The sequence below is a fragment of the Entelurus aequoreus genome, linkage group LG14 (genome assembly GCF_033978785.1).
Source record: "Entelurus aequoreus isolate RoL-2023_Sb linkage group LG14, RoL_Eaeq_v1.1, whole genome shotgun sequence".
Taxonomy (NCBI): Eukaryota; Metazoa; Chordata; class Actinopteri; order Syngnathiformes; family Syngnathidae; genus Entelurus; species Entelurus aequoreus.
Window position 1 is genome coordinate 26,964,156 of NC_084744.1, and position 24,531 is coordinate 26,988,686.

The following is a 24,531-nucleotide window of genomic DNA, read 5'->3' on the forward strand; positions in this document are numbered from 1 at the left end:
ACACGCCCCCTCCATGACTCCACACATTTGGTCCCATCACTACTTGCAGCTAGCTTAGCTTGCTAGTTAGCTTAGCTTGTTAGCTGCTAACAACGAGACGCGCAGGTTACCTTTACATCGCTAAGTAAGGAACTAATGTGAGTGTAAAGTGTTGTGATTGTGTGAAAATGTGCGAAAGAACGATAGCAAAGTATGAGGAGGAACTTTGTCCAACAAAAGAGAAGGAGCGACAACATCAACTGCTGGATGTTTATTATAAGAAACTTCAAGTTGTGTTACACAGAACAGGTTTGTTTACTTATTACTCTCACATCTTTACTAACTTTATATTTCATTATTGACACTTTTCTTCAATATATTGTGTATAAGAAGTTGTGTTGTCTTGTGAGGATGATGCATTCCGTCTGGTACTTGCAACCACGTGGTTGTCGTGTTCTGTCGAATTTAACTACCCGTAAAGATGAGTTACATATCCCAGTCCATTTGTACAATAAACTGTTAAACTTAAATTCTAGTCTCATCACTTTATACAGATAGTTAATGGGACAAAATAACCTGGGAGGACTTTGCCCTTTAAAAGGGAAATCCTGAACATAATCATGGCGTCAGGGCAGTATTAAGATGATTTAATCACATCACATTCATGTTCTTGTTACATGATATATGTTTGTTCTATGTTCTAATGTTAAGGGGAACTGCACTTTTTAAAGTGTTCTAATCATTCACTATCTCTATGTAAGACACGCACACGTTTTACTTACAAGAAACTAAGTGAGTAATATAAAAATAAAATATTCCGTCTAAGCCTGGGCCCCTGGGGAGGGGGTCCAAAGTGAGGCCAAGGGGGGGGGGGGGGGAACCCTCATAGACATAGCACACATAAACATGTGTGTAAGAGGAAACATCAAAGAACACAAAGGACATTAAAAGAGCAGAGCTGATGCAACCAGCTGCCACTCCAGCAGTGCCATTTCTACAAACCCCGTTTCCATATGAGTTGGGAAATTGTGTTAGATGTAAATATAAACGGAATACAATGATTTGCAAATCCTTTTCAACCCATATTTAATTGAATGCACTACAAAGACAATATTTTTGATGTTCAAACTCATAAACTTAATATTTTTTTTGCAAAGAATAATTAACTTAGAATTTCATGGCTGCAACACGTGCCAAAGTAGTTGGGAAAGGGCTTGTTCACCACTGTGTTACATGGCCTTTCCTTTTAACAACACTCGGTAAACGTTAGGGAACTGAGGAGACACATTTTTGAAGCTTCTCAGGTGGAATTCTTTCCCATTCTTGCTTGATGTACAGCTTAAGTTGTTCAACAGTCCGGGGGTCTCCGTTGTGCTATTTTAGGCTTCATAATGCGCCACACATTTTCAATGGGAGACAGGTCTGGACTACAGGCAGGCCAGTCTAGTACCCGCACTCTTTTACTATGAAGCCACGTTGATGTAACACGTGGCTTGGCATTGTCTTGCTGAAATAAGCAGGGGCGTCCATGGTAACGTTGCTTGGATGGCAACATATGTTGCTCCAAAACCTGTATGTACCTTTTAGCATTAATGGCGCCTTCACAGATGTGTAAGTTACCCATGTCTTGGGCACTAATACACCCCCATACCATCCCTCATGCTGGCTTTTCAATTTTGCGCCTATAACAATCCGGATGGTTCTTTTCCTCTTTGGTCCGGAGGACACGACGTCCACAGTTTCCAAAAACAATTTGAAATGTGGACTCGTCAGACCACAGAACACTTTTCCACTTTGTATCAGTCCACCTTAGATGAGCTCAGGCCCAGCGAAGCCGACAGCGTTTCTGGGTGTTGTTGATAAACGGTTTTCGCCTTGCATAGGAGAGTTTTAACTTGCACTTACAGATGTAGTGACCAACTGTAGTTCATTATTTATTATTATTAGCCTTTATTTAACCAGGTAAAATCCCATTGAGATCAAAGATCTCTTTTCCAAGGGAGAGCTGGCCAAGAGGGCAGCAGCAAGGTTACATTAAAAACAGTAAACAAATACATAAAACATCACATTTACGACATTAAAACTTGCTCACATAACACATGTGCATACAGACAAGGTAGACTGCAGTCCTTTCACAGAAGCTTTAAACTCATTCAACGTAACAAGGGTTTGAAGTTTAATATTTGATTGTAAGTTATTCCAAGCCTTCGCTGCTGAAAACCTAAATGCTTTCTTGCCCAGTTCAGTTCTTACTTTGGGGACGACAAATTGCAGAACATTCATTGAACGAAGATTGTGACTTCCTTGTTTCTTTGTTAAAAGACAAGACAGATAAGATGGAGTGATACCCAGAATGGTTTTGTAGATGAAAACATACCAATGATTGAGGCGTCGAGCACATAAAGATGTCCAGTTAACCATTGAGTATAATACGCAATGGTGAGTAAGGGGAGCGCAGTTGGTGATAAATCTCAGTGCACCGTGGTACACACTATCCAGCTTGTGGAGACAACCAGCAGTAGCATTCATGTACAACACATCTCCATAGTCAATAACAGGTAAGAAAGTTGTTTCCACCAATTTCTGTTTCACAGTAAAAGAAAAGCAAGACTTGTTTCTATAATAAAATCCCAGTAAAAGTTTCAGTTTTTTTACAACATACTGAATGTGCTCCTTAAAACTCAAGTGGTCATCAATTAAAAATCCTAAATATTTAAAAGCACATACTAACAATTTGTTGCCCATTTCTTGTTAAAATGTTCTCACACAGTGCTGATCTTACAGTTTTTGATGTGGTAAAGAACATACACTTTGTTTTCTCTGCATTTAAAACCAGTTGAAGATAGCAAAGTTGTTCTTGTACTCTGTCAAATGCATGTTGTAGATATTTAAAGGCCTCAGCAGGAGTGGGTGCTGTACAGTATATGACAGTATCATCAGCATAGAAATGGAAAGTTGAGTTCGGAATATTCTGTCCAAGACTATTTATGTAAATAGTGAATAATAATGGGCCCAACACAGAACCTTGAGAGACACACTTTTTCACTTGCAGTACGTCCGAGGAGGAACCTTCTATCTGAACAGCCTGAGTTCTACTTGTGAGGTAATTTGCAAACCATCCAACTGCTTGCTGAGAAAAACCAATAGCTGAAAGACGTTTGATTAAAATGACATGATGAACAGTATCAAATGCCTTTGAAAAGTCAATAAAGATGGACAGACAGCACTGCTTCTTGTCAAGAGCTTCAGTTACATCATTTATAAACTTCATAGCAGCAGTAACAGTACTGTGATTTCTGCAAAAACCTGACTGAAATGGTGACAGGATAAAGTTGGTGTCCAAAAAGTCTTTTATCTGTTCACTGATAAGGGATTCAAGCACTTTTGCCAGAACAGAGAGTTTAGAGATCGGTCTGTAATTATTTAGATTACTAGGGTCACCTCCTTTTAATAGGGGGATTACAAGGGCAGATTTCCAATCCAAAGGGATTTCATTTGAAATTAGAGTAAGGTTAAAAATGTGAGTCAGTGGTTCAGCTATAATTTCAGATGCCAACTTTAAAAAGATCGGCTCCAACTTATCTGAGCCAGCTGGCTTTCTAGGTTTAAGTTGCTTTAGAGCCCTCATGACCTCTGTTGTGGTAAAGGGCGTAAAGTTAAAAACCTGGGTATTTTCAACGGTTCTTTCCGGAGTTAGCGGAACTTCAGTAGAGTTGTCAGAATTGTAGAGAAAACCAGAGGAAATAAAATGATTATTAAAACGACTACCCATTTCTCTTCTGTCACTTACTCTGACACCATCAACAAGTATACTAGGTGGGAGATTGACTGAATTACAGCAGCCGGACAAATATTTGATGATTTTCCAAAACTTCTTTGGGTGTTTGAGGTTTTCTGTTGTTGTGGAGAAATAAAATTCTGATTTGACTTTCCGAATGAGAGAAGTAAATTGATTTCTTAATTGTCTAAAATTCAACCAATCCGCTTCTCACCCTGATTTGCGTGCCCTGGCCCAAGCAGCATTACGCTCATGCAATACATCTGACAGGTCCGATGTAAACCACTGATTGTCACGACCTTTAACCCTACATTTTCTAAAATGGGCATGTTTGTTCACTATACTCAAGAAGTTTTCGTGAAAATATTTCCAACCCAGTTCAACATTATCAAAAAGAGCAATTCTATCCCAATTAAAAAGATGCAAGTCATGTAAAAAAGCTTGCATCTCAAATAATTTCATATTACGTTCTTCAATAAGACGAGGCTTGCTTTTAGGAATCCTTGTGTCTCGCACTACTGCAATCACACAATGATCACTCACATCATTAGGGAAAACACCAGATGCAACAAATTTAAAGGGCATATTTGTTAGAATTAAGTCAATGAGTGTAGCTTTTTGAGGGCATTTAGGATTAGGTCTTGTAGCTGAGTTAATTAATTGTGTTAAATTTAGAGATTCACACTGTGCTTTTAAAGAGTCAGACACAGATGTGAGCCAGTCCCAGTTCAGATCACCAACCATCACTATTTCATTGTATTTCAGTTGAGACAGAAGCTTCACAAGAGTAGATAGAGAATTACTAGGGGCAGATGGAGGCCTATAACACCCCACTACCATAATGTGGTGATTTCTAGCTAATTCAATTTCAAGTGCTAACAGTTCAAGTTCTTTACTTACTGATTCAGAGAGCACTAATTTAACATCAAACCTCTGCTTAATATATATGGCCACTCCGCCACCTTTTCTTTGTCGGTCAGTACGATAGACATTATAGCCATGAATGTAAATATCTTTATCAAGCACAGATTGTTTAAGCCAAGTCTCAGATAAGACTACAATATCAGCATTTGTTGAGTTTATCCAGATCTTTATCATATCAAGTTTAGGGAGTAAACTCCGAACATTGATATGAATAATCCCAAGACCAGATCTAGTTTTAAAATCCGCAGGTGTAAAACATTGTGTAGGTGTATCAGGGCCTGGATTAGTCTCAACATTTCCTGAGAGCAATAACAATAATATAACTAAACATTTGCGCTTAAAGTTACCATCTTTTGAATCTGTCTTTAATCTGTGAAAGTAAGTGCTTATAATAGGGGAGGATGCAGTAATGTTGACGTGATCTCTCAAAACAAGGAAACAATAAGAATGAATGGACACTACCATAGTATGCAGCCATTTTGTTTTGTCCAAAGTCACAGAAATCTTCAACTGAGATAAGGCCGAGGTTATTTTATAGTTGCAGGCCGATGGTGGAATGAGAGACATGGATGGAAGGCCAGCAGCAGGCAGGCCGATGGTGGAATGGCTAGCAGCAAGCAGGCCGAGGATGGAAGGTTAGCAGCAGGCAGGCCGATGGTGGAAGGCCGATGGTGGAAGGTTAGCAGGCAGGCCGAGGGTGCTAGCTGTCTGCTACTGCTACCTGAACAGGTGGATTATAGGTAGGCCAAAGTCTATGGCAATCCAGTGACATTTGATGAGAAACTATCCACCAGAAATCCCACTCTGCAGATAATTTGTTTATCTTGCAGAGTACCACTCATTCAGACTAAAAACAATGAAAATCTCATACATAAAAACACAAAAAGTCAGACCTCAGGTAAGAACACACTGAACACAGAATAGACATGGCTGCCATCTTGGATTGTAGTTACTGACAGTGGGTTTCTGAAGTGTTCCTGAGCCCATGTGGTGATATCCTTTACACACTGATGTCGCTTGTTGATGCAGTACAGCCTGAGGGATGGAAGGTCACGGGCTTAGCTGCTTACGTGCAGTGATTTCTCCAGATTCTCTGAACCCTTTGATGATATTACGGACCGTAGATGGTGAAATCCCTAAATTTCTTGCAATAGCTGGTTGAGAAAGGTTTTTCTTAAACTGTTCAACAATTTGCTCACGCAAAGTGGTGACCCTCGCCCCATCCTTGTTTGTGAATGACTGAGCATTTCATGGAATCTACTTTTATACCCAATCATGGCACCCACCTGTTCCCAATTTGCCTGTTCACCTGTGGGATGTACCAAATAAGTGTTTGATGAGCATTCCTCAACTTTATCAGTATTTATTGCCACCTTTCCCAACTTCTTTGTCACGTGTTGCTGGCATCAAATTCTAAAGTTAATGATTATTTGCAACAACAAAAAAAGTTTATCAGTTTGAACATCAAATATGTTGTCTTTGTAGCATATTCAACTGAATATGGGTTGAAAATGATTTGCAAATCATTGTATTCCGTTTATATTTACATCTAACACAATTTCCCAACTCATATGGAAACGGGGTTTGTACATAAAGCTACAAAAGTAAAGCAACAACAAATAATTAACCAATAATATATATTGTGCACACGATTGCAATTGATTTAATTAAAGTCTGAATGTCATTAAAACAGTTAGCTCCATCTTTTGACACTTCTTCCACGCTACACCGCTACAACAAAGATGGCGGGCAGAAGACGCTGTCGAAGGAGGGCCACGTAAATAAGACCGCCCACAAAACGGCAAATCCTGAAGCGATTTAGAAAAAATAAAAAGACCCCTTTAATGCGTCTTTTGTATGAAAATAGACCTGACCAGACCCGCTCATCAGCAGTGCGCCTTATAATCCGGAGCACCCTATGGTCCGGAAAATACGGTACCTTGAAATAGAGTTACCGTATTTTCCGCACCATAAGCCGCCATGTGTTATAAGCCGCACCTTCAATGAATGGCATATTTCAAAACTTTGTTTACCTATAAGCCGCCCCGTGTTATAAGCCGCACCTACGCTGCGCTAAAGGGAATGTCAAAAAAACAATCAGATAGGTCAGTCAAACTTTAATAATATATTACAAACCAGCGTTCTAACAACTCTGTTCACTCCCAAAATGTAATGTGCAAATGTGTAATCACAAAAATAGTAACACTCAAAATAGTGCAGAGCAATAGCAACATCAATAACTCAACGTTGCTCGAACATTAATGTCACACAACACACAAAATAAACATTTAAAGCTCACTTTCTGAAGTTATTCCTCATCCACGAATCCCTCGAATTCTTCTTCTTCGGTGTGCTTCACTTGTTTTTTGACACCATCTGTGATGTGGGCGCGCATGGAGTCGTAGATCAACAGGGACGGAGCTGCGTGAAAAAAGTCACCCGGTCTCTTCGCGTAAACTTCTCTCAACCACTCGCTCATCTTTTCTTCATCCATCCATCCCTTCGAGTTAGCTTTTATGACGCCGCCGGCTGGGAAGTTCTCTTTTGGCAAGGTCTTCCTTTTGAATATCACCGTGGGTGGAAGTTTCTGGCCGTTAGCATGGCAAGCTAGAACCACAGTGAAGGACGACTTCTCATTCCCTGTGGTGCGAATATTCACCGTACGTGTTCCCGTTGTATCCACAGTGCGGTTCACAGGAATATCAAAAGTCAGTGGAAACTTGTATGCGTGTCTCTTAGTAGGAGACATTGTGTGGTCTTTATAGAAACACACAAATGAAATGAAACGTAATATCCACGCGCTTCTTCTTCTACGGGGGCGGGGGCTCACCTTGGCGGTAGAAGCGCTTCCTCTTCTATGGGGGCGGTTGCTTACCGTAGAAGAAGAAGCGCTTCCTCTTCTACGGGGAAAAAAGATGGCGGCTGTTTACCGTAGTTGCGAGACCTAAACTTTATGAAAATGATTCATATTAATCCATATATAAGGTTATAAGCCGCACTGTCAGCTTTTGAGAAAATGTGTGGTTCTTAGGTGCGGCTTATAGTGCGGAAAATGAGGTATCTTCAACTTTCTCTTCTTAGTTTTGCCCCCCAAAATAAGAAGAGAAGGAAAAACACACACACACACACACACACACACTGCCAATTTCAAAATAAAAACAAAGCACTGAGGATTTGAGGAAAAATGCCACATTTGAGTCGTCCACACCGGAGAATAACTAAAGATTGTTGAACAAAAAAATATGGAACTGAAAAATAAAACAAAAAAGATCACAAAAACCAAGATTTGGAAAGTGACATAGATCCAGATATAAATGTTTTCTCACACATCAGTAATAATTGTTTTTATTGTACAGACAAACAATATAATAGCAACATTAAGTGTGATAACAAATGGTCAATTATTCATTTTAATAGCAGAAGCCTTTACGCAAATTACAACAATGATTCACTTTTTCACTTCAAAGTGATCGCTGTCACAGAAACATGGATCGATGATAAAAAAATGAATAGATTTTGATCTGGAAGGATATGAACTAAACTACATCAACAGAAGCAACAAAAATGGAGGAGGAGTAGCTGTGTACGTGATGAAGAACCTGATTTACAACGTGGTACAAAACACGTCATTTGCTATAGATAATATCTTAGAATGTATAACCATTGAAATATGTTAGGAAAAAAGCAAACACATTTTAATCAGTTGTTTATATAGATCACCTAAGTCAAGTATAGAAACATTTGAAGATTGGATCAAGGCAACTTACATGGACAATGGTCAAAAAATTATTGTCTTATGTGGTGACTTTAATATTGACTTATTGAACCTTAATAAGCAAAAGTCCATTGATGACTTCATTGATACAATGTACAGCATCTGTTTATATCCTAAAATCACAAAGCCAAGCAGAATCACCGGACACTGTGCCACGCTTATTGATCATATTTTTACCAATGATTTTGATAACAACACTACAAGTGGTCTACTTATAATCCACGTTAGTGATCATCTGCCAGTTTTTACAATATATGATGGAAACTACAAGAAGAAGAACATGGAAGACAACATTTTTTTCGAAGACTAGGCACAGAGAAGAGGATGATTGCTTTCAAAAATGAGTTAGAAAAGCAAAATTGGGACAATGTGTACAATGAAAATGATGTTGATGAAGCATATGAACATTTCTTAAACACAATCATAATACTTTATGACAAACATTGTCCATGGAAACAACTCAGTAGAAAGCAGAGAAAGAACAATCAACCATGGTTGACAAAAGGATTAAAAAATGTTTGTAAGAAGAATGCATTATATAGAAAATATATAACACAAATAACTACAGAGGCAGAAAATAAGTACAAAAAGTATCAAAACAAGCTAACTAGCATACTACGAACATGTAGAAAATAATATTACAGTCAATTATTAGACAGGAACAAAAACAATATGAGAGCAACATGGTGCATCCTCAATAGCATTATTAAAAATGGCACTAAGAGGGATTACCCCCAATACTTCTCAGACGGAAACAAAAATAATGACAACATGAAGGAAGTAGTTGAAAGTTTCAATAATTATTTTGTAAATATTGGACCAAAATTGGAGGAAAGGATTTCAGACCCAGTTGAGGACTATAATGACACCATAGATAGAAATCCCAACACAATGTTCCTCAATAATGTGACACAGTAGGAAATAGTTAAAATTGTGAAAAAAATGCAAATCTAAGACTTAAATCGATTGTAATGTAACTGATATGGAAACGATAAAAGAGGTTATTTAAGAGATCTCAGGACCATTGATGTATATTAGTAACCTATCATTTCAAACAGGCAAATTCCCAAACAAAATAAAAATATCGAAAGTTGCACCAATTTACAAGACTGGAGACAAACACCAATTTACAAATTATAGACCAGTTTCTTTACTTCCATAACTTTCTATAATCATTGAAAAACTGTTCAGTAACAGATTAGAGAGTTCATAAACAAACATAGAATAATTGCTGAGAACCAATATGGATACACAGCTAATATTTCAACTTCGATGGCTTTAATTGAAATTATAGAAGAAATGAGCAATGCAATAGATGTTAAAAAATGTGCAGCAGCAGTGTTGTTGGATCTAACTAAAGCATTTGACACAATTAATCACAATATTTTAATCAAAAAACTAGAACAATATGGCATCAGAGGGTTAGTCTTAAACTGGATTAGAAGTTACTTAACTAACAGGAAACAATACGTGAAGCTAGGCGAACACACATCTACAACGCTAAATACATCCTGTGGTGTACCCCAGGGATCAATACTAGGACCAAAATTGTTCAATCTATATATAAATGACATTTGTAAAGTTATAAAATATTTAAAGTTAGTATTATTTGCAGATGATACAACAGCGTTTTGTTCAGGAGAGAACACAGAAGATAATACAAATAATAACAGAAGAAATGAACACATTAAAAAGATAGTTTGACAAAAACAGACTATCTTTGAATCTCAGTAAAACTAAAATAATGCTATTTGGTAACAGTAGAAGGGAAAGTCAAACACAAATACAAATAGATGGAATACAAATTGAAAGAGTAAATGAAACCAAATTTCTAGGTATAATGATTGATGATAAAATGAACTGGAAATCTCATGTAAAAACTATACAACATAAAGTAGCAAGAAACACGTCAATAATGAATAAAGCAAAACATGTTCTAGACCAAAAATCACTTCATATTCTCTACTGCTTGCTAGGGTTACATATCTGAGTTATTGGGCAGAAAAATTGGGAAATAACTACAAAAGTACACTTCATTCATTAACTGTGTTACAAAAAAGATCAGTTCTAATAATACATAATGTTGGATATAAAGAACATTCAAACCCTTTAATCATTGAATCTAAAATACTGAAATTCCACAACATAGTGAATTTGCAAACAGCTAAAATGATACACAAAGCAAACTATAACCTGCTAGCCAAGAATATACAACAATTCTTCTCAACAAAAGAGGAGAAATATAATCTTAGAGGAACATGTAATTTAAAACATTTGTACGCACGTACAACACTTAAGACCTTTAGTATATCAGTATGTGGAATTAAATGATGGAATGGAATAAGCAAAGAAATCAATGTTGTACTAATATGATCCACTTCAAGAAACTCTTCACACTTAAAGTGTTTACAAAGTACAAAGAAGAAGAAAAAGTTAAAGTACCAATGATTGTCACACACACACACTAGGTGTGGTGAAATTATTCTCTGCATTTGACCTATCACCCTTGTTCACCCCCTGGGAGGTGAGGGGAGCAGTGAGCAGGAGCGGTGGCTGCACTATGGAGTCATTTTGGGTGGTTTAATCCCCAATTTCAACCCTTGATGCTGAGTGCCAAGCAGGGAGGTAATGGCTCCCATTTTTATAGTCTTTGGTATGACTCGGCCGGGGTTTGAACTCACGACCTACCCATCTCAGGGCGGGCACTCTAACCACAAGGCCACTGCGTAGGAAGTAAGAAGAACCATGATGAACATTCTGAATTTATTTCATTCATCCATTCATTTCCTAGATAATCTTATTCATCTCACCATATGAAATATAACTTACTTCACTCATTATTATTTTTTTATTTTTAACGTTATTATTTATGTAGTATATTGTGAATAAATTGACAACAGGAAGTGAGCAAAAGTTTTTGCAACTGCTATGTAAAGGAAAAGGGGTAGGATTAAATAAACTCTGCTTCTTCCTACTCCTTTTCCAACATGTTGAATAGAGGAACTGGAAATTGTGATCTTTCATGTTGTATGCATTCATGTGTGATGTATCATGTTGTATGCATGCATGTGTGATGTATCATGTTGTATGCATGTTGTATGCATGCATGTGTGATGTATCATGTTGTATGCATGTTGTATGCATGCATGTGTGATGTATCATGTTGTATGCATGCATGTGTGATGTATCATGTTGTATGCATGCATGTGTGATGTATCATGTTGTATGCATGCATGTGTGATGTATCATGTTGTATGCATGCATGTGTGATGTATCATGTTGTATGCATGCATGTGTGATGCATCATGTTGTATGCACGCATGTGTGATGTATCATGTTGTATGCACGCATGTGTGATGTATCATGTTGTATGCATGCATGTGTGATGTATCATGTTGTATGCATGCATGTGTGATGTATCATGTTGTATGCATGCATGTGTGATGTATCATGTTGTATGCATGCATGTGTGATGTATCATGTTGTATGCATGCATGTGTGATGTATCATGTTGTATGCATGCATGTGTGATGCCTCATGTTGTGTGCATGCATGTGTGATGCATCATGTTGTATACATGCATGTGTGATGTATCATGTTGTATGCATGCATGTGTGATGTACTATGTTGTATGCATGCATGTGTGATGCATCATGTTGTATGCATGCATGTGTGATGTATCATGTTGTATGCATGCATGTGTGATGTATTATGTTGTATGCATGCATGTGTGATGCATCATGTTGTATGCATGCATGTGTGATGTATTATGTTGTATGCATGCATGTGTGATGCATCATGTTGTATGCATGCATGTGTGATGTATCATGTTGTATGCATGCATGTGTGATGCATCATGTTGTATGCACGCATGTGTGATGTATCATGTTGTATGCATGCATGTGTGATGTATCATGTTGTATGCATGCATGTGTGATGTATCATGTTGTATGCACGCATGTGTGATGTATCATGTTGTATGCATGCATGTGTGATGTATCATGTTGTATGCATGCATGTGTGATGCATCATGTTGTATGCACGCATGTGTGATGTATCATGTTGTATGCATGCATGTTCCAAATAAACTCAAACTCAAAATTAACGTCATCTCAAAAAATTGTATGAAACATGACAAAATATATTTAAGAAATACAATTAATAAGTTAATAAAAACATAACATTGAGTGACTAATATAAGTAATATTAATAATTAAGATAGAAAACAACACAATGAATGATAATTGATAGCAGTCATTTTTTCACTGGAGAGATTAGTCTCTACGATGCAGCCAAGATAGGTAATCTCAGTTTTGTTTGTTATAATATTGTCACCCACTTTGACTGTGAAGTTATCTACTTTTCTGAGGTTAGGAATTGACCCAAAGACCTGTGTACTTGCAAGTACCAGGCAAGTCTTAATTTGCCAGTTTGTCATTGAAAGCCTTGCTAGTCTAGGTCTTGAGGATTGTAGCTTTGCTTGTTTTTTGGCCGTCAGCCTCGGTTCTATGTTCTTTACGGGTACAGAAAATCATGGAATGATCACTTAAGCTGCGTACAGTATTTCCACTTGTGGTGATCTTAGACTGGTCAGAAGTAACAACGAGGTCTATGAAGGTTTAGAAGGACTCACTCACCCTGGTAGTTTGCTTAATGAGCTAAGTGAGGCAATGTTGGTGGCACAGCTTAGTGAAGGTTTTAAAAATGGGTGCATCCTTTTGGGACATATCTGTGTTCCAGTCCCCTAGAAGATGTAAACCTGTATCAACATATTTACACAAAACTCACACACTCACCAAAAATATTTTATCCTGTAATCAAATCTAATTAAAGTTATAATTTCATTTCCTGATTCTGACCTACATGCAACAATAAGTAAAAGTAAACATTTATTTTCAGTAACCAAAGTAGTCAACACTTGATTTATTAAAAGAACATAAAGGTGACTGACTTTCCTTCAGCGTGTCGTAGATGGTCTCCAATTCCTAAAGAGGAATTGTTGATGGAGATACTCCATAAAACACCACATAATAACATGTTTTGGTAAAAGTTCCTTTTGGCCCAGCCAACAAAATGACCCCAAAAAAGTATTTTGCAGGATGACAAAAACATACCATGAATGTTTTTTAATTGATTTCGGAATTAAGATTTTTTTTATTTCCATGATATTGAAGTTATGGTAATTACTATGTCATTACAAGATCGTGGTTAAATTTACAGATACATTTTAGGTGTCATAGACCATATACAAAATAAAATAGTTACACAGTGAGTGTAAAGTTAAGAATGCCTCAATCAATGCTGCCTCGTACTTGGAAATTTGAAAAAAATCCCCCCCCATCAAATTTCCAAGTCTGTTTTTGTACTCACTGTACCACTTTTGAATTAATTTTAGGAAAAAAGGAGGTATTTCCTGTGTTTTTATTGGTTGTTTTCCTACACACTTTTAACACAACACACAAAGGAACACAAATAATGTCATTGTGTTAACAGTGTCAGTCCAAAACTATTTCTCTTCTCTCTTTATCTTATTTACTTATTTACCCAACAGATGTCCAGCAGCCCCCCCACATTAAAGAGGAAGAGGGGGATCCACAGCCCCCCCACATTAAAGAGGAAAAGGATCATCCACAGCCCCCCCACATTAAAGAGGAAGAGGAGGAAGGTTGGATCACTCAGGAGGGAGAGTGTCTTCTAGGGCAGGAGGAGGATGATGTCACCAAGTTTCCACTGACTGTTGTCTCTGTGAAGACTGAAGAGCATGAAGACAAACCACCTGAGTCCTCACAGCTTCATCACAGTCCAAGTAAGCACAACATCCACATATCATTTTATTCTCAGGGCATTCAATCCATCACAACTGGACTGTTCACTTTGTCTTAGAAGACGTTTGTCCTCTCATCCAAGTAGGCTTCATCACTTCATGCTCATAGACTTCAAGTCTTAAATCTAATCACTGGAATTTAGAGGGGAACTGCACTTTTTGGGGGAATTTTTTCTATCGTTCACAATCATTATAAAAGACATGACGATATATATATATATATATATATCTTTTAAAATCACATTCTAACTCATAAGTGTAAATAAAAGTCCACTTGCAATGGAGCCAATGGGAGGTCCTCTATAACCATCCAAAAAGCGCCAACAATACTCCATTTGCATTTCATGGCTTGAATACCAAGCAAGTATTAGTGATATTGTTATTATAAGTGCTAACACAGACAAACTATTTATAGCTTGTGTGTCTATGTTGACATCCCCGGCTGGTGAGCTCCTTCCTCGCCTCGGTGCTGGTGAAAGATTATTCCAGATCATGAATCGTGTCTCTCACCTGGATAGTAGAAGGATGAGGACGTACTCTGACAAGTTGGTACCATTTGACAGCCAATTTAGACACAAAAGAACGCTTGGCTTTATCCCCCTTTTCCGTGCGATGATTATGAGTCATTCTTTATCTAAACAGGAATATAACTAGATTTTATCAGTCTGTGTCATAGTGACAGCAGACCTTGTGCAGTAAATGTTTTATTATTATTATTGGCTCTCATGAAGTCTGCAGTGTGTACTACCGTAATTTACGGACTATAAGCCGCACCAGCTAAATTTAGGGGAAAATACAGATTGCTCCATATATAAGCCGCACCCGACTATAAGCCGCAAGGTTTTGATGTGTAATTACCGTAGTATATAGGGGTTCCTGCTACCACGGAGGGGATTGTCGGGACAGAGATGACTGTTTGGGAACGCAAAGCGTCCCATTTGTTAACTATAAATCTTTCAATCATTCAATCAAACTTTCACATCTTTGACATGGCGAACAGCATTCGTGCAGATTACAAATAATACAACGGTGCAAAGTAATACAAAGTGCTCGCCTGTACGTTATCAAAATAACCAGCCTACCGGTATATGAAAAGTCAGTCTTTAATCATTGTGTCATCGTCTTCCTCCTGCGTACTAAAACCACCGAAATCCTCTTCGTCGGTGTCGGAGAAGAACAGGCCGTAAATAAGCCGCACCGTTGTATAAGCCGCAGGGACCAGAACGAGGGGAAAAAGTAGCGGCTTATAGTCCGGAAATTACGGTATTCAGTGATGTTTTTAAAAAAAAGCGAACGTCGTGATGTGTTTTTGAAATTAATGCGCTTATGAGCAAAAAAACGTAAATAATACATGTTTTTAAAAATGCACCTGTTACTCAATGACATATATACCTACTGCATGTACATAAAACCATAATGGAGGTGTTTGGATGCTTTTAAGTTCTTTGTAGGCAGAATAGTGCGACTAATAGCCTCTATTGTAAACAGATTTTGATCGCATTTATTTACTATTTAGAATGCATAAAAAGAAAAATATGTGATCTTGATAGGCAAAAAAAAAAAAAGAAGTGCGGTTTCCTTTTAAGTGAAGTGAAGTATATTTATTTAGCGATTTTCTCTAGTGACTCAGAGCGCTTTACATAGTGAAACCCATTATCTAAGTTACATTAAAACCAGTGTGGGTGGCACTGGGAGCAGGTGGGTAAAGTACCTTGCCCAAGGACACAACGGCAGTGACTAGGATCGAACCTGGAACTGTCGAGTTGCTGGCACGGCCGCTCTTCCAACCAAGCCACGCTGGCCTCAGAATGTATAAAATTCTATCAATATCTCGTAAAAATCGTAAATACATCCTAGAAATGTCTCAATAATTCCATGAACAATATTTTTATTTAGGAACTTTCTGTTGTAACGTGTTTCTATCTACACTTCTGTTCAAATGTAATAATCACTTATTCTTCTCTTTTGTTAAAATGTAATAAGCACTTGTTTTGTTGTTTGATACTTAAGTTCTGTAGGTATCGATCCAGCACCAAGTAGTTACAGGGGCAGTATCGGTCATACCAATGCGGATACTGATATTTACATTTTTCAAGATCATTCAATGAGGCATTTTTTGTTCGCAATCATTATCAGACAAAAACACAGGATGGTGGTGTTAGAATATCAATTGAATACTTAAATATGGCTCTGAATTAAATCATTTGGTTTATGCCCTTAAAGTCTTCATTTTTTACACCAACGCCAGAGCCAAAGACAGAGCCTGAGATGCCAACCATCACACCTGCCCGCAAGAAACGTAACTACAAACCGTATTATTACACCACACTGACCGATCCACAGAAAGAAGAGGTCATTGACTGGCTGAAAGCTCATCCCGCCTTGTATGCCAAGCGAATGACTGAGTACAAGGACACACACACCAAAGACAAGCTATGGGAGGACAAGGCTGCTGAGATGGGTGTTGCGGTGCAAGCACTCACAACCTTCTACAAGTCGAACCGGACCCAGATGAGCCGGCTCAAGAGGATTCTGGGCAAGTTCGGCGACGGTGCGGAAAGAGAAGAGGACTTGTCTGCCACGGACAAGTGGGTGTGGGAGCAGTTCTCCTTCCTGAAAGACCACATCGAAAGTGTGGAACGTCGGAACGTGGTGAGCATCTGTGGTGGGAGCGCAACACCAGCAGCAGCAACAGCCACAGCTACTGGGCCAGCACTACCCCCACCAACACTCATCAGCATCCAGTCTGACTCTGGGTCAGACTCACAGTCGACCGTTGAGTCTGGGAGAGTCTCCACAGAGAGTGTCGACCTCAAGCGAACTCTCCTGGACTTTATGTCTGGCAAGAGAGGTGGTCCCTCCACCTTTGCCAGACATATAGATGAGGGTCTGGCACAGCTTCCTGGGGACATCAAGAGGGCCACACAGATGAAGCTGATGTCAGTCTTGCACGAGGGACAGAGGCAGGCTGAAGAGCGCCAGGAGATGCAGCAGCAGCAGCAGCAACAGGTCGCCCCAATCCAGCCAATGCAGCCACCACTTCAGTACCTACCAAGCTCCACCAGCAGGCAGTACCCCCCCAGAATGGTGTCCCAGAGTCCCCAGTGGCAGCCTCCACCATCACAGTGGTCAACCCAGCCGATGCCAGGTCAACAGTCCACCAGTGTCTGGGGCTCACAAGACCCACGGTATATGCACAGCCAGTACCCTGCCCTGTACCCACAGCCATCCACTTCACAGACAGCAATAACATCACCCATGACCTCCCCCACCATCCTTGACCTGGACACGGGGGCCAGTAGCACACCCCAAGCAGACAAGAGCAGCGACCTGAACCTCAGTGACTTTGTCAACACCCCGCCATGACCACTGCAGGGATAAACACCGTGCCATCATCTCCTGTGAAGCGTGTTGAAAATCAGCCACCTCCACCTGGAGATGATCCTACAACTACAAATAGGAAGTGACTGTGATATTGACTAGTGACATTGAAACTTTATGTAAAACCAACACAGGATTACAAATCCATTCTCTTTTGCATCATTGCCTTTTTTATACGATGATCATTGTTTCTGTACTTCTGTTAGTTTGCTGTTTGATGTTACAGTTTGACATTACTGTCTATAATTTTTCTGTATGAAAATGTAAACAAAAATGGTTCTTAACTTTCTACTTTGTGGACAATGTTGATCCACTCTCTTGTATCATCTCATACAACATAATGTACCCTTTGTCATATGAACCCCACATTATGTAACCTGATTGGTGAACAGTGATACTATTTGTGCTTTTTTGTTTGGTCAAGTTTGTTGCTTGCTGTACATGTTGATAACATCTTCCTTAATAATAAAGAGAATATGTTACGTTTAAAAGAAATGCCTTTTATTATTGTCAACTAGCATAAGAAATGAAAGATAGATATTTATTAAGATGACAAAGAAATAAAAGAAATGAAGATATAAAACATAATATAACGGAAAAAAAAGAGAAATTGAAAAAATAAATGAATATAAAAAATGTGTGGAAAACTTAGTATACTGAGTTTTTCACATTTTTTTCTTATTTTTTTCTTATTTTCTTATTTCCTTTTTTTTCCTCATTTTTTTTCTTATTTTTTTTGTCATATTTCTCTTTTTTATTATATTATGTGTGCGCACGCAATTCATTCATCAAATTCACAAAATAATAATCACAGCATCTTCCAAATTGCACATAATTACATAACAATATCACATTTCAAAGTCAATATTACAAATTAATGTTCATAATGTTCATGACACATTAGTCTTCATCTTCAGACTTCATTTTCATAATCAGCATCGGACTCAGTCCTCTCTTCAACTGCAGCTGGAAGTACAACACCAGCCATTCTTTGCTGCCATTCAACAGCACCCATTGGAGAGACAAAGTATTCTCTTAGATGTTCTCTCTGCTGTCTGGCATCCACAGTGGCCTGGTTTCCCCTTGCAGGTGGCTGTGGAACATCTTCCCAGTGAGGTCCCTGTCTCCAGGCCCCTGGTATGAAGTTGTCCTCTTCATCCTCGTGGTCCACCTCATTTGCTGCCATCACCACCCTCTGCCTCTGCAGGTTGTGCAGCACCACAGCAGTCTCCACCAACTTTCTGACATTCTCTACCTTCTGTTCCAGTGTTCTCAGCAGGCACCTGAACCTGTTGGCCAGTATGCCAAAGGCATTCTCCACCACTCTTCTACCCCTTGAGATCCTGTAGTTGCAGATTCTCTGCTCATCTGTCATCCCTCTTCTACTGTATGGCTTCATCATGTAGCTCTTCAGGGCAAATGCATCATCGCCCAGGATGAAGTATGGAATATCTGGCTCTGTTTCCCCAGGGAGAGGGCATTGTGGTGGCAGCCCTATGGACCCATCTTCTAGGCATTCAAAGAGCTCAGAGTCTGTGAATATCTGGGAGTCAGACATGTGTCCTTTACCTCCAAGCTCAATCCAGATGAACTTGTATTCTGCATCTACAAGGGCCAGCAATGGTATGGAGAAGAAACCCTTGTAGTTGTGGTAGAGACTGCCTGTGTTTGCTGGCTTCTTGATGGCTATGTGCTTTCCATCCAAGGCACCAACTGCATGGGGGACATTCCACCTATTTTCAAACTGGTCGGCAAGGTTTCTCCATGCCTCAGGGGTTGTAGGTGGGTTGAAGACTTCATCTTTATATGCCTCTATAATGGCCGTGCACACTTCTAGAATCAGCTCTGATATGGTGGAGATACCACATCTGAATCCATATGCCTGTGACTTGTAGCTGTCTCTAGTGGCCAGATGTCTCAAGGTGATTGCCAGCTTGAGGCCAGCTGACAGCGTGGGCCTGTAGTTAGTCTCTTGCTTCTGGATGACTGGTGCCACTCTCTCCAGGATCTCATCGAACAACTCAGGGGTCAATCTGGTGAAGTTTTTGAAGGCAGCAGGGTCTTCTAATCTGAGTTGTGTATCCAGGAGGGTAGTGTAATGACCATAATGCTGTCTTCTTTCTTCAGTCAGCCATGGCCTGGTCCAGCAGTTCCGGATAAACGGTGTTCTCCCTCCTGCTCATCGGTCAACCTCCCCTTTTCTTTGCTGTTCTTCCTCCCTCTCCTCCGCCTCAAGGGTTAAGATGTAGTTATACAAAAGGGAGATAGATCATGATCTGGTACACCTAGAACTTCTTGATCTTGTTGCTCTGCCATCCTGTTCGGGAGCCAAAGATGCAATGATTTTGTGCATATGCTGCATCTTTATATACCGCTGGAGTGACATCGGCGACCTCTATAATTCCAATGCGTAACAGAGCGTAACAATGCACAACAGAGCTTGATAATCGTGTCAGAGCCTGATTTAAAGCGTCAGGATCGCATCAAAGCGTAATAAAGTTCAATAAAGCGTAATAAAACGTATCAAAGCGTGATTTAAAGCGTATCAAAGCGGCATCAAATCGTGAGGAACGGTAACAAAGCGGGAAAGAACTCGTCCCCCCAAAGCGGCAACTAATTCGTATCAGAGCGTATCAGAGCGTATCAAAGCATAACATTACTTCGGAGATCGGGATATTCGTGGAAAAATTTACAAAAATGACGGCGCTTTGCTCGCCGCTTTAAAGCGCGGCAAGCGCCGTTGGTGTGAACCAGGCATAAACAACAACAAAATCAACAGAATATATATAATACAAAATATCGATCAAACACTGTATCGACCTTATATTGACATACTTGGTATTGTTACTGTCGATTTTTGTATCGATCGGTCCACATTTGTTTAAATTGAAGAGCTTTCGCAGGGTTTCTGTGGGTCATTAAAGAAAGGTCTTAAATGGTATCAAAAATAATTAAATACGATGTCCAGAGGTATTAAAATATTCATGTAATCGTAAGCCGGAACCGATATAAATGAAAATAAACCTAATAATTTAATTCTTACCGTCATCAATAAATTGCTATGTCAGTGTGTTTCCTTCTTGGTCTTTGGATTTTAAACTGGACTAAGAGGTCTCACTCTGTTTATCGCTCTCAGCACCTGAGCATGTTTATTCCACAGTACACTTTACGTATTTTCTGGGCCATAGGGCGCACCAGATTATAAGGCGCACTGTCGATGAGCGGGTCTATTCAGGTCTAATTTCATACAAAAGGCCCACCGGATTATAGGGCGCATTAAAAGGGTCATATTATGATTTTTTTTTCTAAATGAAAAAGACTTCCTTGTGGTCTACATAACATGTAATGGTGGTTCTTCGGTCTAAATGTTGCATAGATGATGTTTTACAGATCATCTTCAAGTTGCTTTCTGACAGTCGATTCAGGATGTTCCGTTTTGTGGGCAATCTTATTTACGTGGTTCACCTTCGACAGCGTCTTCTCCCCGTGATCAGGGTCGGCATGGCGTAGTGGGTAGAGCAGCTGTGCCAGAAACCTGAGGGTTGCAGGTTCGCTCCCCGCCTCTTGACATCCAAATCGCTGCCGTTGACTTCACCCTTGCCCCTGGTGCCGCTCACACTGGTGAATGAATGATGAATGAATGATAGGTGGTGGTCGGAGGGGCCGTAGGCGCAAACTGGCAGCCTCGCTTCCGTCAGTCTACCCCAGGGCAGCTGTGGCTACAAATGTAGCTTACCACCACCAGGTGTGAATGAATGATGGGTTCCCAAATGTAGGAAAACAATAAAGAATAGCACTGAAGAGGGGAGCCATGAGCCGCTGCAATTGTGCTCGCCGCCATCTTAAATGCTGTAAAGAGCAGTGTGTTTGTTTTCAGGCCAATTCATATAATAACTTGTTTTTTTTAAGTACATGTAAATATACAGAATGCCTCATGTGACTGAGCAAATTTGGACATTTGTCAAGTGTGTCTGTCATTTTGTGTCCTGCAGACGTCTGTGAAGAACAACTTCTGCCTGAAAAACGGGAGAGTAGTTTCAGGATGGTGAAGGAGGATCCATCAAAGAGGAAGACCAGGCGCCACAGACCCTCTGGTGTCTCCTTTTCCTCTTTGACACAGACCATTCCCTGTAAAAAGGAAGAGGAAGACTCACTGACCCCCCACGTTAAAGAGGAAGAGGAGGAACACAGCATCAGTCATGAGGGAGATCTTCTAGAAGGACTGGTGGAGTTGCCAGTGACTGGTGTCCCTGTGAAGAGTGAAGATGATGAGGTCAAAGGTGAAAGTGAGGAGAAGAGAGAGGCGGAGCCTCCAAGCAGCAGCTCAACACAACACATGACAACAGAAGCTGATGGAGACCACTGTGGAGGATCACAAGCAGACAAGCTCTTAGCTCCACTATCAGATAGTGAGGACACAACGTCACACTCTCCTGACACTGATGATGAAGACTCTAAAGATGATAAGACATGTCACACTGACAACACTCACTTCAAATGTTCTCACTGTGACAAAACCTTTAAATACCATAGTCTTCTGAAAATACACTTGAGAACACACACCGGAGAAAAACCTTTTATCTGTTCAATATGTGGTAAAGGTTTTGCAGCAAATCGATATTTGAAAGTACACATGAGAACACACACTGGTGAAAAACCTTTTATCTGTTCAATCTGTGGTCAAGGTTTTGCACACAGTTTATATTTGAAAAAACACAGAACAAGACACACTAGAGAAAAATCTTTTATCTGTTCAATCTGTAGTAAAGGTTTTGTAGAAAGTGGCAGTTTGAAAGTACACATGAGAACACACACTGGTGAAAAACCTTTTATCTGTTCAATCTGTGGTCAAGGTTTTGCACACAGTGTATATTTGAAAAAACACAGAACAAGACACACTAGAGAAAAATCTTTTATCTGTTCAATCTGTAGTAAAGGTTTTGTAGAAAGTGCCAATTTGAAAGTACACATGAGAACACACACTGGTGAAAAACCTTTTTCCTGTTCAATCTGTGGTAAAGGTTTCGTAGAAAGTGGCAATTTGAAAGTGCACATGAGAAGACACACTGGTGAAAAACCCTTTTCCTGTAGAATCTGCGGTAAGGGTTTTGTACAAAATGACACTTTGAAAGTACACATTAGAACACACACTGGTGAAAAACCTTTTTCTTGTTCAATCTGTGGTAAAGGTTTTGCAGAAAGTGGCAAATTGAAAGTACACATGAGAACGCACACCGGCGAAAAACCTTTTTCCGGTTGAGTCTGTGGTAAGGGTTTTACAAATAGTGTCAATATGAAAACACACAAGAGAACACACACTGGCAAAAAAACGTTTTCCTGTTCAATCTGTGGTAAAGGTTTTACACAAAATCAGTGTTTGAAAGTACACACTAGAACACACACTGGTGAACAATCACATTCCTGTTCAATTTGCAACAGAAGCTTTTGTGGACGATCAAACCTTGTAGCACACATGAGAACACACCCAGGAGAGAAAGTGGTGAGTTGCAGTGTGTGTGGTGAAAGATTCTCTTCTAAGTACCAGTGTAAGAAACACAAGTGTGCTGGTGAGAACAGCAGCAGCAAATGAAACTGCAGGATTTGAAATAAACTGTCAAGACTTTAATTTTGACTTTCTAACAACATCAGCACATATAACATGTGTGACATTGTTGTTTGTGTAACAATCTTTTTAATATGCTTCTACATTTATAGATTAGATATTTTATATTAGTGCTTTTTTCAGTCAAGTACATGCATTAATATGCAACATTGTGTACTTTTATTAAAAATTGAACAGAACAATTTGACTGAAAAGGAGAGACTAAACCGTACAATACATATTTTACATTCAATGAACATTTTATGTGTATATATATTCATCATACAATTTTAGACTTGTTCATGACTGTGTTTTTTATAGGTGTTTGAAATATTGAAGTGTTACATCCATCCATCCATTTTCTACCGCTTGTCCCTTTTGGGGTCGCGGGGGGTCGCTGGAGCCTATCTCAGCTGCATTCAGGCGGTAGGCGGGGTACACCCTGTACAAGTCGCCACCTCGTCGCAGGGCCAACACAGATAGACAGACAACATTGACACTCACATTCACATACTAGGGCCAATTTAGTGTTGCCAATCAACCTATCCCCAGGTGCATGTCTTTGGAGGTGGGAGGAAGCCGGAGTACCCGGAGGGAACCCACGCAGTCACGGGGAGAGCATGCAAACTCCACACAGAAAGATCCCGAGCGCAGGATCGAACCCCAGACCTTCGTATTGTGAGGCAGATGCACTAACCCCTCTTCCACCGTGCTGCCCTGAAGTGTTACATATTATTTGAAATTGTTAATGATCCCATAGATTAGCACCTTTATATGATATACATATGTACTGGTTCACATCTGAAACATCTTCTGGACCACTTCAGGAAGCATATTATTATTTACTTTATACATCATTTGAACAGTTGTCTTTTATACAATTTTAAATTGTGTGACTTTATGAATTATTTGTTGGGTCTCTATAATCCATTTTATCAATTATCTTTATTACTCTCTTTTGTAATTCGATGATTGTGTTGTGATAGTTTTATATGTATGTCCCCAGACATAAAATTGGGTAGAAAAAAAGTGAGATAAAATGACTGAATTGTTTGTGGAAGGATGGTTTTGTTTTTACAAACATACATTTGTGGATAAAATAAAAAATGTCATTATTGTGTTTTAAACATTTTGTAAGTTTTTTTTTTTTTAACATCCCCAAAACAATTTCAGAAAACAAGTTTGGAGTGTCAGGCAAAAGCCAATATTGTACGTCATCCCACAGAGATTTACTTTGCATCCATTCATAAAATAAACGGTTTATTTTG

At 39.3% G+C, this 24,531-nt stretch overlaps 1 protein-coding gene across 3 annotated transcripts; it reads left to right on the forward strand.

Moving 5' to 3' along the window:
* LOC133664630 (gastrula zinc finger protein XlCGF57.1-like) lies at positions 1–24,531 on the forward strand. 3 transcript variants are annotated; one of them, XM_062069425.1, is made up of 3 exons: positions 1–288; positions 14,008–14,262; positions 21,654–24,531. In XM_062069425.1, exons 1-3 carry the CDS (start codon positions 168–170, stop codon positions 22,919–22,921), a joined length of 1,644 nt encoding a protein of 547 aa, XP_061925409.1. In that variant the 5' UTR covers positions 1–167; the 3' UTR covers positions 22,922–24,531. The 3 variants fall into 3 exon arrangements, with proteins under 3 accessions (XP_061925409.1, XP_061925410.1, XP_061925411.1); XM_062069426.1 differs by lacking the exon at positions 21,654–24,531 and adding an exon at positions 16,529–18,300; XM_062069427.1 differs by lacking the exons at positions 1–288; positions 14,008–14,262 and adding an exon at positions 19,345–19,443.